A 12,793-nucleotide genomic window follows, 5' to 3' on the forward strand; every position below is an offset into this window, starting at 1 on the left:
GATCGAATACCAGGCTTCCCACACCAAGCTTCTGAATAATCTTACTGAGCATTAGTGTACTCCACATGCTCGTTGATTGCATCTTTTTTGATCATGTTGTTTAAATTACTTTTTTTTTTGCTAGATCAAAGAACTAAAAACGCAGAAATCTGGGATTTAGAAGCTCAAGTAAGGGCATCTGACTTTGCCCCAATTGCAGAGTCGGCAAAACTATCCGCATGGCCCAAAACTGTTAAGGGGGCCTCTAAGTCGATTTTGGAGAACGAAAAATAGGACATCTGGTAGCTCTAATACATAAAACATCTCTCATAAGTTTCATCCAATGCATTCTTGTTTTGCCACATGATTTGTACGTAAAAATCGCATGTAAGAATAAGTAAACAAAAATTGACAAACAACCTTCTAAACTCCAATTTCAATGTGTTGGGGGCCTTCTAGTCCCTTTTGTGATTTTTTGTTTGTTTTGCAAACAACCAATAATCTGTGTTAACATCGGATGCGCCAAATCGATCAATTGGAGTTTGTAGGAAAAGTGGCAAATTTTATAACATTAAATGAAAGTTTACTTCTAGCTTTTGTCCTTAGTTAAAAAAATAATAAACTTTGACCAACGTTCTAGGAAAACTGGAAAAGTGGCAAAATTTATAACATTAAATTAAATTAGTATTACTAGAGCCATCTTGAAATTTAATTTCATAATACACCATGTTGATTTCATATATATTGTTACTCCTTCTATGAAGTTGGTTAAAATTTAGTAAGTTTAACTTAGTACAAAACGCTAGAAGTACTCTTATTCAAGGACGGCGGAGTAGGTACGGTCTAGAAGAACTTGCATAGTAGTGAGTTCTTCGGTGTGCGGGTAAACCCTCTCGATTATGAACGTGCCAAGCTAACATGAATGTTGGTAGATCTGACCTCCCATGTGAGAATGATCAATATTTTTCCAACTTTACAATACCTATCTTCAAATTTAGGTCGAAACGTACCTGCTCCATCCTAAAATGTGAGGCACAGTTGACTTTTTCTTGAAACAAACTCACAACTTTGTCTGTGATTCCATCATTTCAAATACTTGTGAAATAAAATTATTTCGCAACAAATATTGTTGTGCTTATACACATTTTTTATATGTCCAGCTGTGCACTAAAGATTGTGTTGTTTTACGTTTCACAACGGAGAGAGTAGTGTGTTCTAGCTTGCTAATATCAACCATAAGGATATGTTAATATAAAGAAACCCCTATGAGAATTTGGTGGCGTTTGCAGCCAGGATGAAAATGGAGCGGAAACGGACGGAATCGTGTTGCCACATTTATTTTCATACTTTATGCGGAAGCAAAAAAAAAACAAATACAGGAACCCTGAAAACAAAAAAAATGGAGCCCGATATTGTCGAAAACAAATAACGACCGAATATGGTCCGCACAAGAAGGGATGCAGATGTTCACTGGAACGGAGAAAACCCTTAAATCGTACAAAAAAAGTCTCAAATATTCAAGTAAACCAACAAATTTGTTTCCTAACTCTAGCACGGTGCTCGGAGTGATTACATGTTCACCAGTTTTGGGATGTGATACTTAAGTTGGAAGTTGGCTTATCCAGGTCATATAATGGGCTTGTTGAATTGTGCCATGTGCCTCAACCCTAAAACGGAAATTTCTTTTTTTTTTTGAGAAACACAGTACAACCGTAGACGCTCACATACACGCGCATACACTCACCCCTATGAACGCACACACGTACACCCTACCCCTATGAGCACCTCCGAAAGACTGAGCCAACGGATTGGATCTTGAAATTGACGAAGTCACCACAGGCGCCTCGCTGTCGACGGGAACGTCGCCTCCCACTGAATGAATATTCCGCCTTTATGAGACACGCATATGTCAAATCTGGGATTTGAACTCTGGTAGGCTGGGGGTACAACCACCGTCCTAACCACCCAACCTCAGGTTGGTTCTCCCTAAAACGGAAATTTCATTGAAGCTGAAAATGAAAATTTCGTTTTCACATCTTTTTCAGTCGGAAAATGCTATTTTGTCTGTTTCATTTCCGTTTCTGTTTTGCAAAACTCCATTTCCGTTTCCATATTTTCAGTCTGTTTAAGAAGTCTGAAACTTTATGCTGCATTTTCATCTTTACAAGTGTAGCTGGTCAAGCAACGGTGAAAAATTGTTTCGCAAAGAAAAAAAAAGCAACGCTGCAATAATGGTGCAAGCCGACAACATAGGCTCGGTTCGTGCGCGGTAGAAAATATTCGAACGCGTGTACTATGACGCAGATGAATTTGGCAGCTACCGTATGAAGCCATGCATGCACCGAGGGAGCAGTACTACGTTGGTATCATCACAGCGAGATTTTGTCACGTACCATGAATGCGCACGTACGGCGGCGTATTCTCCGGCCTCTCCAGCTTGATGTCTATCGGCAAGCAGCGTGTGCGTGTCGCCCCAACGGATGGAACGCGCGCGCGCGCGACCGGTTCAAAGAGTCCACGAGGACAAGACGAAAAGATCTCCCGTTTTCCCTGAAGCCAAAACTCATCTGATCCGTTGACAAAAAAAAGTCGATGTCTTCCACGAGCTAAACGTGTCGGCTCGAGAGTCAAACTCGCGTCCATGACGTTCGGCTAGTTCATGGTCATACATCACCCTTGGTCTAACATAAAAGAAAAATGATGATAATACTAGTCGAACCGTATGGATCTGCTCCTGACCTGCCAAATGGTTGACTCAAAATTCAGCATGGCAAGGAAGAAGGAAGAGTATCTCTTCTCCTGGCTACCAAATGTGCAAATCTTGTTTCAACCCAACATTTTATTATGTACCCCTAGAAGGAGAAAGCCAATGGAGATGAGCCACTTCAAAAACTGGATCTCCACCGATCTGCCAAATGGTTGACTCAAGATTCAGCACCGCGAGAAAGAGCATACTATTTTGGACAACAATTTAGCAAGTTTTATCTACTCCTTGAAGGAGACGCCATTGGACATTTGGAGATAAACCTCTTGAGTAGTGGGAGAGAAAAAAAAAAGATCTTGGAAGAAGAAAGTTGACCTAGAAGGCGAGGACGCCGTAGTATTGAATGCGGGGCCGTTGGAGTGTCCTACACTACAATACGTGTCCTAGCGGTAGGTCTAGTCATCTACTCCCCCTGCCACTGACAACCGGGCCCCACTCGGCAGTCAGGACCGGACCCGTTTAAACGCGCACGGCACCCACCCACTCCTCTCTCCTCTCCTTGTGCTTTATTGGCGTCACATGCTCTCTCTCTAGCTCTGTCTCTCCATTTCCCTAAAGCTTCGTTTGGCACAGGCTTAGACTAGATTAACAACCCTGTGGTGGCCGGCGGCGAGATCCTGGGGCGGCGGGCATGGCGCCGGGGAGGCGGGGGCGGCGGTGCGGCTGCTGGTAGTGCGGCGGGCTGGTGGCGCGTCCGGGGTGGGTAGGTGGGTGAGACAGAGACAGAGAGAGAGACGGACATGAAGGCCCTGCGCCGATCCAGCACCTCCACCTCTCCGTCCAACTCCTCCTCGCCGACGGCCGCCTCGTCCCCGCCCACCTCCTCCTGGATCCACATCCGCTCGCTCCTCGTCGCCGCCGCCTCCTCCAGCTCATCCGCGGCGGCGGCGGCGGCCGCCGGGACCTCCGTGCCCGCCTTGCCGTCCGCTTCGGCCGCGGCGGCGGCAGCCCCGTCTTCATCCTCGCCCGCGGCGGCGTCCTCCTCCCCGCGCTCGGATCGGTGGGTTCCCCTCTTCGGATTGGCGACACTTTTATTCAGTAATAAAAATGCGACCTTTTTAGTCCCTGCGTAGCTTTTGATCTGGTGCAGTGGAATCTGTTACGCCTCGCCGTGGTGGAATTGCTGGCCTGGAAGCCACTTGAACGCCCAGATTAGGGTTTCTACGTGCTTCGATCCAGTGGCCGCTTGGCTTAGTGCGCCGCTGTAAATGTATTGTGTGTTCGGTCACTTTCCATTGCAACGGGTAGATTAGTTGCAAGATGCCTCTTTTCTTAGTTCAGGCATCTAAGTTATGGTCTGGTGGGCTTTCTGTCTAGTCTAGTGATAATGTTCGTGGTCAAATTGCAAATGGATTGCGCCCTCAAGGATTAGTTCAGGTATTGGCACGTGTTGGTGTTTGAATTGAGATATAGCTTGCTTGCTTGCTTGCTGCTATCTTGAGTTAGCAGGTCCTCCAGCCTGTTTTTGTTGATGCTTAGTGTTAGATAGATGCAATGGTATGTGGGACATTGGAGGTGACTGTGCCCCCTAAGGAAAGCATATTATGTTCCTAGAAATAATACTGAATCACTCTTTAAAAAATTAGCACTACTTAATATGTTATGCTTCTATTTGGTTTGAGAGAGTGAAACCTTGGCATTGTTAATGGCTACCTACATAATCGAGCTCGTTCCTTCTGACTGTGCAATTGTGCTGACATGGAGTTAGGAAACACTATCAATGATGAGCCTTCTAAGCTTGTGTGCCACCTTGTGGCTCCTCTAGGTCCCATACTACATACATTCAAGTTTTACTTTTTGTCATGTTATCTTTCACCTTATTCTTACAATTGAAGTATTCTCAGCTAAGCTGACCCAACATGTCTTCTCATCCTGACTCTGGATTTCCTCTTAAACTTGAACTAATATGCTTGAAAATTAATGTAAGGTTCGTCTAACATATATGGTTGATTTAAATATGCCTGAATGGCATAAAATCGATCAATAGTGTTAATAATTAACCTGTCCTGACTGATACCCAGTTATAGTATAACAATTATTTCGAAAAACAGTAACTACGAGGAAGTTATTCCATATGCAGCTGATTTGGTAAATTGATCATCTCTATTATCTTCACACTGGTGTCTTTTGTTCGTATGCCTTTGTTTTATTTCTCATGCAAGTATGATGCATTCATATAAGGTGTGTAGTACGATCAATGAGGGCTTTAAGCATTCCCTATTTTGACACCATATCTATGTGCCTATGAACAGTAAACGAAATATGCATGGCATGTCACTGGACTGAAGTATGGCACTCTAGTATATAGCCACTTACACTGTTAGTTGGTTTGCCAAGCTTATTTTTTAATTACGAATATCTCTGCTGGTGTTGCTTGCTAAAACATAGCAATTCTTTTTATCAGAGGTGGAATTAAATCTCCATGGTCTCGAAGGAAAAGGAAGAGAGTACTTTCTCGTCAGCAGTGGGAGGGTCAATTTTCGGCCAATGGGAAACTTCGTGATGGAGGAAAGAAGGTTCTAAAGAAAGTTCGTAGTGGGGTAAGTATAGTTATTTGTTGGCATACATGTCCTGCATATGTACTTGCTTATCTTTTGTGCTTAGTTGGAGATATATACATATCTAGTACCAATACATTATGTTATGCATCTTGCAGCTCAATTAACATTTTTTTTTATTGTACCAGGGTATTGAACCTGGCATTCGGGCAGAGGTTTGGCCCTTCCTACTAGGAGTGTGAGTTACTTGAATTCTTTTGTTCTTAGTATAATCTGTAAGATTCATATCTTTGACCAAAATTGAGATGTTGGATGCACATAGCTATACGCTTACTAGTCAATTAAGTATAAGATAAAGGATAATCAACTGGCCGTGATATTTCTTCAGGATAATATTGAATGAGCTGATGCTGCATCAGTTTGCATTGGTTTACATTTTATAGCCGACCTTTACCCTTGGCATATGTACTATCCTGGATATTCGTTAGTGCACTACAAACTGTTGCCATGCTGATTTTGACTTGTAATATTGATACAGTACTGGCTTATGCCAAATAGGTGGAATTGGTTGACCCTATTTATCGTAGTATTTAAATTTAATATATTAATTCGAAAATGGTAGTTCTTGTCCTGGCATTTTATTCTAGAAACCAGTAAAATCGGCATTTTTAAAACTTCTCTAGTTTTCTTGTAATAAAGGCAAATTCTAGACTGCTCTATTAAATGACATGCTTAGTTGCTTACTTAATGGAGGGAAAACTTGTTTTCAGTTTCAGCAGAATGTGCTCATGGATCTATGCAGTTTCTATTTTGTTGCACAAGAAATTCCTCATTATGTAATATTCTGATTCAGGTCCTAATACCCTAATTAAGTAGTACCAAACCTAAAATGTACACTTTCACACAAATTGAGATGATTAGTGGACGTTTTAGGAAGGACATAGGCAACTAGTCAACTCAAAATATAGGATGGGAATATGTGCTAATCTCATACTAATTGATCTTCAACAAGAGTGATCTGTGGCCTTATCTTGTAAACATGTGTGACCAATGTAGGAATGTGATTTTTTAATATTAACCTCAGTTTGTGGTTGTTATAAATGCTACAAATACCGCACTACACATTAAGTCATAATTTAGCTCATTAGCATAGCATGGTGTCATAAATTATTAGATTGTGCTACGCTCTTGCTCATATGCTTTGCCACGTCAAATCCAGATATATTTACCTTGTTGATTTTTTTATGTGCAGATATGATTTAAATAGTTCTGAAGAGGACCGGAATACCATCAAGATTAAAAAGAGGTACCATACTGATTACCGTAAATATTAATCTTTTTTATTTAGACCACTCATTGCTTTATTGGTTTGGTGGAATGCCTAGTTTAAATTACTCAGAAATACCCAGTTAAAAATAATTAATCAGAAACATTTCGCTCAGTACACCATGATTCCATGAACCACTAAAAATATGTGATACTGTATTAGCCATAGACAAACATTTGGCTAAGTACTATCTTCTTACTCCCCTGATTAGTTAGTATGATAATCTAAATTTGTAACCGCCTAAGCGGATGACCGAGTAACACTATGATGTCCTAGTGTTATTAATATCATGTCTAATCTGTCAAGCATTTTTGGATTAACATAGCTTTTGATTCAGGAAAGAGTATGAAAAACTGAGGCGGCAGTGCCATCATATTCTGAATGGGTACAGAGGAAGCGGGCTAAAGTCAATAAATGAAGTCAGTAATGAGGAGTGTTCTGGTCTAGGAAGTAGTGCTGAAGGATCAGAATCGCCTTGTTTCGAAGATGTCAATGTTGAGAAGACTCCTGGGTCACTTGAGGAACTGAAGCCTGAACACAGCGAGGCCGAGCAACCGGAAATCACTACATGTGATGAGGTTGTAGAATCTATGGATGAAGACACAGTTGAGTTAATTGATGCATATCCATGCATAGCAGAGTCGGAATCTTCAGATTCTGAATCATCGGATGAAGATGAGTCTGTAAGGATATCTGTTTGTGACGAAGAGACTTGTGATCCAGATCCTAAATTTGCCAGGAGCACTTCATTCAAGTCAGATATTTTTAGGTCTAGCAGAACCTCGGAGGACTTCGCCACATGGCAACGCATTATAAGGCTGGATGCTATACGGGCGAACACAGAATGGATTTCATTTTCCAGTAGCCAGGCTGAAGTCCCTAAAGAGAAAGCTTTACAGTCTGCAGCATCTGTTGGGTTGAAAGATTATGACCATTTAGAGCCCCATATGATCTATCATGCTGCTCGGTTGGTTGGACTTCTTGAAGCATATGCAGTCTACGATCCCGAAATTGGTTACTGCCAAGGTATGAGTGATCTCTTATCACCAATAATTGCAGTCATGGAGGAAGATTGTGCAGCATTTTGGTGCTTTGTTGGTTTCATGAGGAAAGCCAGGCATAACTTCAGGCTTGATGAGGTTGGAATAAGGCGGCAGCTGAAGACTGTCTCACAGATTATCAAGCGCAAGGACTCACACCTGTATAAACACCTGCAGAAGCTGCAGGCTGAGGACTGCTTCTTTGTGTACAGAATGGTGGTGGTTCTCTTCAGGAGGGAGCTCACCTTCGAGCAGACCGTGTGCCTCTGGGAGGTGATGTGGGCAGATCAGGCAGCCATACGAGCTGGGATTGGGAGGACCACCTGGGGAAGAATAAGGCTGCACGCTCCACCGACCGATGACCTACTGCTCTACGCTATCGCGGCCTGCGTCCTGCAGAGGAGGAAGCTGATAATCGAGAAGTACAGCAGCATGGACGAGATTCTGCGGGAGTGCAACAGCATGGCCGGGCAGCTGGACGTCTGGAGGCTGCTGGACGATGCGCATGATCTGGTTGTTAACCTCCATGACAAAATCTGATCCGATGCAAGCGCTGCTCTCCCTTGTTCCTTGTGGTAGTAGAACAGACGCAGGCCTTTTGGAGGTACCTTCGCTGCTCGCTGAGAGTGTTCTGTTATCTGTCGCCGGCACACAAACCCACTTGTAGTATAGAGGATGTTGTATTCTAGAGCGAGGGCCCAAGTGCCCTCGCGTAAGAAAAAGAAAAGAGAAGCTGAAAACACTGCTATTTCGTGCCGCCGAGGCACTGAAATAGGACCACTATTCATTGTTAACCTGTTATAGGTGAAAAGACAGTTTTTTCACGGATGACGTTTCATCCATGCTGAAGGTACGAAGTAATAACCGGCACAAAGGGGTATGTGTTTGCATGGATTGAAAGAAGTTTATGCTTCCAAAGTGTTATCTTCTGTTTCTTGGGTATGTGGATCTTAGGGTAACTCCATCTTTTTCAGCTCTGCTCCCGAAGAAAGGAGACGACTGATATTTTAGGGTGATAGTTGGTTTTTCCAACGAAAATAAAGAACATTCTTTCATGAACTTCCATGACAAAATGCTAGTTGCCATTTTATGTAACGCATACCCTGGCAGCGTTTGTTCCATCGATGAGGGCCTCTATGCGTTTCCTAAGAAGCAACACTCACCTACATTTGACCTGACTTTGATTCAGTGCTAGCTCCAAAACCCAATACACTTGTTTCGATCCACGTATAGTGAAGAATGACGATCAGTTGAAAGTTCATTTCGTAGCAGTTGCTGAGTCGCTTTTACACAAAGTTTACATGGGCATAACTGGCACCTGTGTCTGGCAGTTATACATGTGCCTTTCCTAGGTGGCATTCTGTGTTTAGGCAGGCATGTTTGGTAGAAGCAAACTTGGGCGCGCCTAACCTTAGGAGATATGTGGACGATATGTGTAGTAAAAGTTGCCAAAATATTATTTCTAGACGCATGGATGATATGTGTAGTGAAATGTGTCAAGTCACGCTGGTAAGAAACGTAGTGAAGAAAGTATGCTGGACAAGAAATTGTTTCAACCGAAGTTCACAAGCATCAAAGTGTTGGAGGCCATCACCATGGAAGTTGCCAACCAAGCAAAACATCCACCAGCCATAACTTAGGGCATCTCCAACGGACGTTGAGCGACCGTTTGCAACCGCGGAGACCGAAAATGCGTCGGATTCTGCTCCAGCGGGGCGACGCAAAGTGATCAGGCCGTCCGCGACGATGCAAACCTGACCCAAATATACGGTAGGTTTGCGTCTCCGTGGACGCTACGTGGTCGCGCAAAGTGACCGCGTTGGTTGCATCCGGTCCCGGTAGGCAGTGACTAGGTAAGCAAAATATTTCTTTATTACTATTGATTGGCCAAAAGGATCATCTTTACACATATGGTTAGTCGAGTTAACCTAAAACTACAACGGCCGTACCTACTTGCTGTCGCGTGGTCTACCACGGCCGGGGTTACTTGCAGTCGCGCTGCCTACTACTGGCCGCCGGAGGGGCCGACACCGTCGTCGAAGCGCGAGCGCTTCATGCACTCCTGGCGCCACGCAAGTCGGCGATCGGACATCTCGTCCTGCCGCCTGCGGCGTTCGAGGGCCTCGACCAGAGAGGAGTCCCACAGGACTCTCTTGGATGCCGCCTCCGCCGCCTCCTCCGTCGTTGCTGCCTGCACCGCCGCCATCTAGGCATGGTAGCGGACCCTTTCCCTAGCCGCTGCCACCGCCACCGCATCGTCCCTGCCGGCGATGGCGTCCGCCAGCTCCAGGTTCCCCCGCGCGGGAGAAGGTCCCCGGCGTGCGACCGAATCCAGGTCGGAGCACATGTAGCCCCGAGCAATGGCGACCGCATAGCTGTGGGCTTCCTCCTCCGCTGCCCAAGCCTGATAGCGCTGGACATTCCCAGCTAGGGTCTCGAACGACGCGAGCAGAACCAGCTGGTCGCCGACGCACTCGAAGCGGCTGGGTACGTCCTCGTCGTCATCGGCGATGTCGTGGATGACGGAGTCCGCTGGTGGGGCCACGGGCAACGGAGGAGCCGCCGCCATCTCCGCCCTCGCCTCCGCCAGCTTCGCCCTGGACTAGGCGAGCTCGGCCCGGAGTTCCGCCCTGGCGTCGGCGATTTCCGCCCTGCCCGCCAACAGTCGCTGACGCTCTACCGCCCTCCCTTCCGCCTCCGCAACCTCCGCCTCCGCCGCCTCCCGGTGTAGCTGCTCCGCCTGAAAGGCGTCGGCGGCTAGCTGCTCGTCCTCCTCCGGGTGGACCTGACGACACATCTGAATTACTTGATCCCAGCTAAGGTTGTGCTTGGCCATGGATGGATGCTAGGGTTTAGGTTGAGGTGTGCCCGTCACCCCCGCCTGTGTCCACCATATGTAGCCACGGCCATTAACGACCTTGACGGTGTTTGCGCTAAAAAAATGCATCCGCACCGCTGGGGATACCCCCGACACAAACGGTCGTCCTGGGTCCGCGGGCCGATGCAACACGCGCGGACATTTTAGACGTCCGAAATGCGTCGGCCCGTTAGAGATACCGGAAGAGGCATCACCAGTACAAGTACGCACCGCTGGCATCCCAATTGTCATCCATCCATGGAAAGCGTTCAATGCGTTGCTAGTTGCTACACAAACAGAACACCAATTCGATGCAAACATTTGCTACACAAACACAACACGTCACACTAATTGTCTTTATCCCGTAAAACTTTGTATGCGAACATAAAATGCCTGGATATACACAAGGTATTTTTTATTACTACTACATTTTTAAAATCATTTAAAATGTATTTTTCATACAGGTGCATCTAAACCTATGAGCCAAACACCGTGCAACACAACAAGCAGCTGCACCTGGACTGAAATAAAACAATGGTACGTTTATCTCACCAAATTGACACTGAGGGGCCTAAAGGTGAGCAACAGCCTGGTAGGTGTTGATACAGTAGGCTCTCATGTTCATACTTGATCCAGTTTATGGATACTGCAGCTCATCCGGCAGATACGACGGCTAGACCGCCGAGAAGAACCACACCTCACTCAATAGCCGTCACACTTGTATAAGCTCCTAGCGCCTGGAAGAAGGTATGCTGGACAAGGGTTTGTTTCAAACAAAGCTCAAAGATATCGAAATATTGGCCATCACGATGGAATTTAGCAACCAGCTCGCCGTGAACGTCGACGTAAATCATCCAACTGCCATTAACGGCCAGCAAGAGGACATCACCGTCCACCAACACAACGTTAACATCCCAGTCGTCAAAATCCAACCATCCATACTGCCCAGTGATTCCTGCGACCGGCAGTTTAATGTTGTGCAGCCGCTCCCAAACCTCGTCTTCGTAGTTCTGTAACACCCATATATGAACTATTCCCGTGTCCACGTCGTAGCTATGAATGCCGAGCGTGGCATCCATCTCTAAGATATATGACCGGGCGGGAAGATCTGGAGCACGTATCTGCCGGAACGACTCAGACATGGTATCAAATACTATTACCACTTTGCTTGCAGGATGATACTGCTGCGGGTCATTGTGATCATCCACTGGATTTGTTGGGTACCAATGCAGGCTATCACGAGTTAGGACAGAATAATTGTCCAGTTGCCCTGATCCTTCATCCTCTAGCGCCCCGATGTACCTCGCTGGCTGGTGGGAGCCCAGGGCAAGGACGTAGACAGTTCGATCTTCACCTTCAGGCCCCAGATTCCAGTGGAACAGGGCCCTACGGTGCAGTAACAGCCTGTACTCGCCGGTAGGGCAGTGCAGATACATGCCTACAAACCTGAAGCCTTGTAGCTGCCGGAGAGGAGCATGCTGACGTGTGGCCAGATTACAGATGGAGTAGCAGGACCCGGTTTTGCAACTCTTGTAGAGGATGAGGAGGCCATCACAGGAGGCATGTGCCGTGTAATCTTTAAGCCGAGCAACGTGTTGGAGCTGGGCGCCGGTGGCCCGGTGATCGAAGACGAAGATGTTTTCCTTGTGAGTGCCGGCTGGGCCGCTGTATTCGGAGCCACGGACGATAGGAAGGGAGGGCTGGCAGTGGTGGTGGGCATGGAGGAAGTCGCGTGTAGAGGTGGCGCGGTGCCAGGCGCGGCAGACAGCGCGGCAGCGGAGGGTGTATTTGGGAGGCAGGCGCACCAGGATCTCCCATACCACGATCTCATCCGGAAGGCCACGGAGGAGAGGCGCCGGTACTGCTGCACCTGCGGCATCCGCCATGGTCGCCGGCTGGGTTCTCGATTTTGTCCCAGGAAGTAAAGCCAGATTGATGGCGAGTGCGGATGGCGGGGTAGGGTTTTACTTCCGGGGGCTGAATGTGGCCTGGTCTCTTCAACAGGCTGGGCTTTGCCAGGCTCATAGCAGATTTTGGACCGTGTTTCTGGGTGCGCTCTCTTGGTAGATATTCACAATGCGCGCGCGCCGTCCGTGTCATTTTTTTTTTTTTTTTTTTTTTTTGCATCTGTATCAATGTATCATGGCCAACACTGAACTTTGCTCAGTTAAAAATTCGTTGAATTTTGCGCAGGAGAGCCACATGATCATCTCCCTCGAGAAAGGAGGAGATGGTATGTAACTATGTACGGTAAAGCTACTCACGAATGATGGATGTTTGATGTGCACTTTGCTGCGGCGGCAAGCAATGCGCACATCTATCCATCAG

The 12,793-nt window shown here is 46.3% G+C and overlaps 1 protein-coding gene across 1 annotated transcript; it reads left to right on the forward strand.

Moving 5' to 3' along the window:
• The first annotated feature begins 3,358 nt into the window (after positions 1–3,358).
• LOC127302551 (rab GTPase-activating protein 22) lies at positions 3,359–8,511 on the forward strand. Its single transcript, XM_051333022.2, has 5 exons — positions 3,359–3,743; positions 5,148–5,283; positions 5,430–5,479; positions 6,494–6,547; positions 6,906–8,511. Exons 1-5 carry the CDS (start codon positions 3,484–3,486, stop codon positions 8,146–8,148), a joined length of 1,743 nt encoding a protein of 580 aa, XP_051188982.1. The 5' UTR covers positions 3,359–3,483; the 3' UTR covers positions 8,149–8,511.
• The last annotated feature ends 4,282 nt before the right edge of the window (positions 8,512–12,793 follow it).

This window comes from Lolium perenne, chromosome 5, assembly GCF_019359855.2.
Source record: "Lolium perenne isolate Kyuss_39 chromosome 5, Kyuss_2.0, whole genome shotgun sequence".
Lineage (NCBI taxonomy): Eukaryota > Viridiplantae > Streptophyta > Magnoliopsida > Poales > Poaceae > Lolium > Lolium perenne.

What these genes read in the sequence shown, in the direction of transcription:
- LOC127302551 (XM_051333022.2), top strand. Translation starts at nt 3,484, where the DNA reads ATGAAGGCCCTGCGCCGATCCAGCACCTCCACCTCTCCGTCCAACTCC. An exon ending in TAAAGAAAGTTCGTAGTGGG is followed by an intron (nt 5,284 to 5,429) that starts GTAAGTATAGTT and finishes TTATTGTACCAG; the next exon opens with GGTATTGAACCTGGCATTCG. An exon ending in TGGCCCTTCCTACTAGGAGT is followed by an intron (nt 5,480 to 6,493) that starts GTGAGTTACTTG and finishes TTTTATGTGCAG; the next exon opens with ATATGATTTAAATAGTTCTG.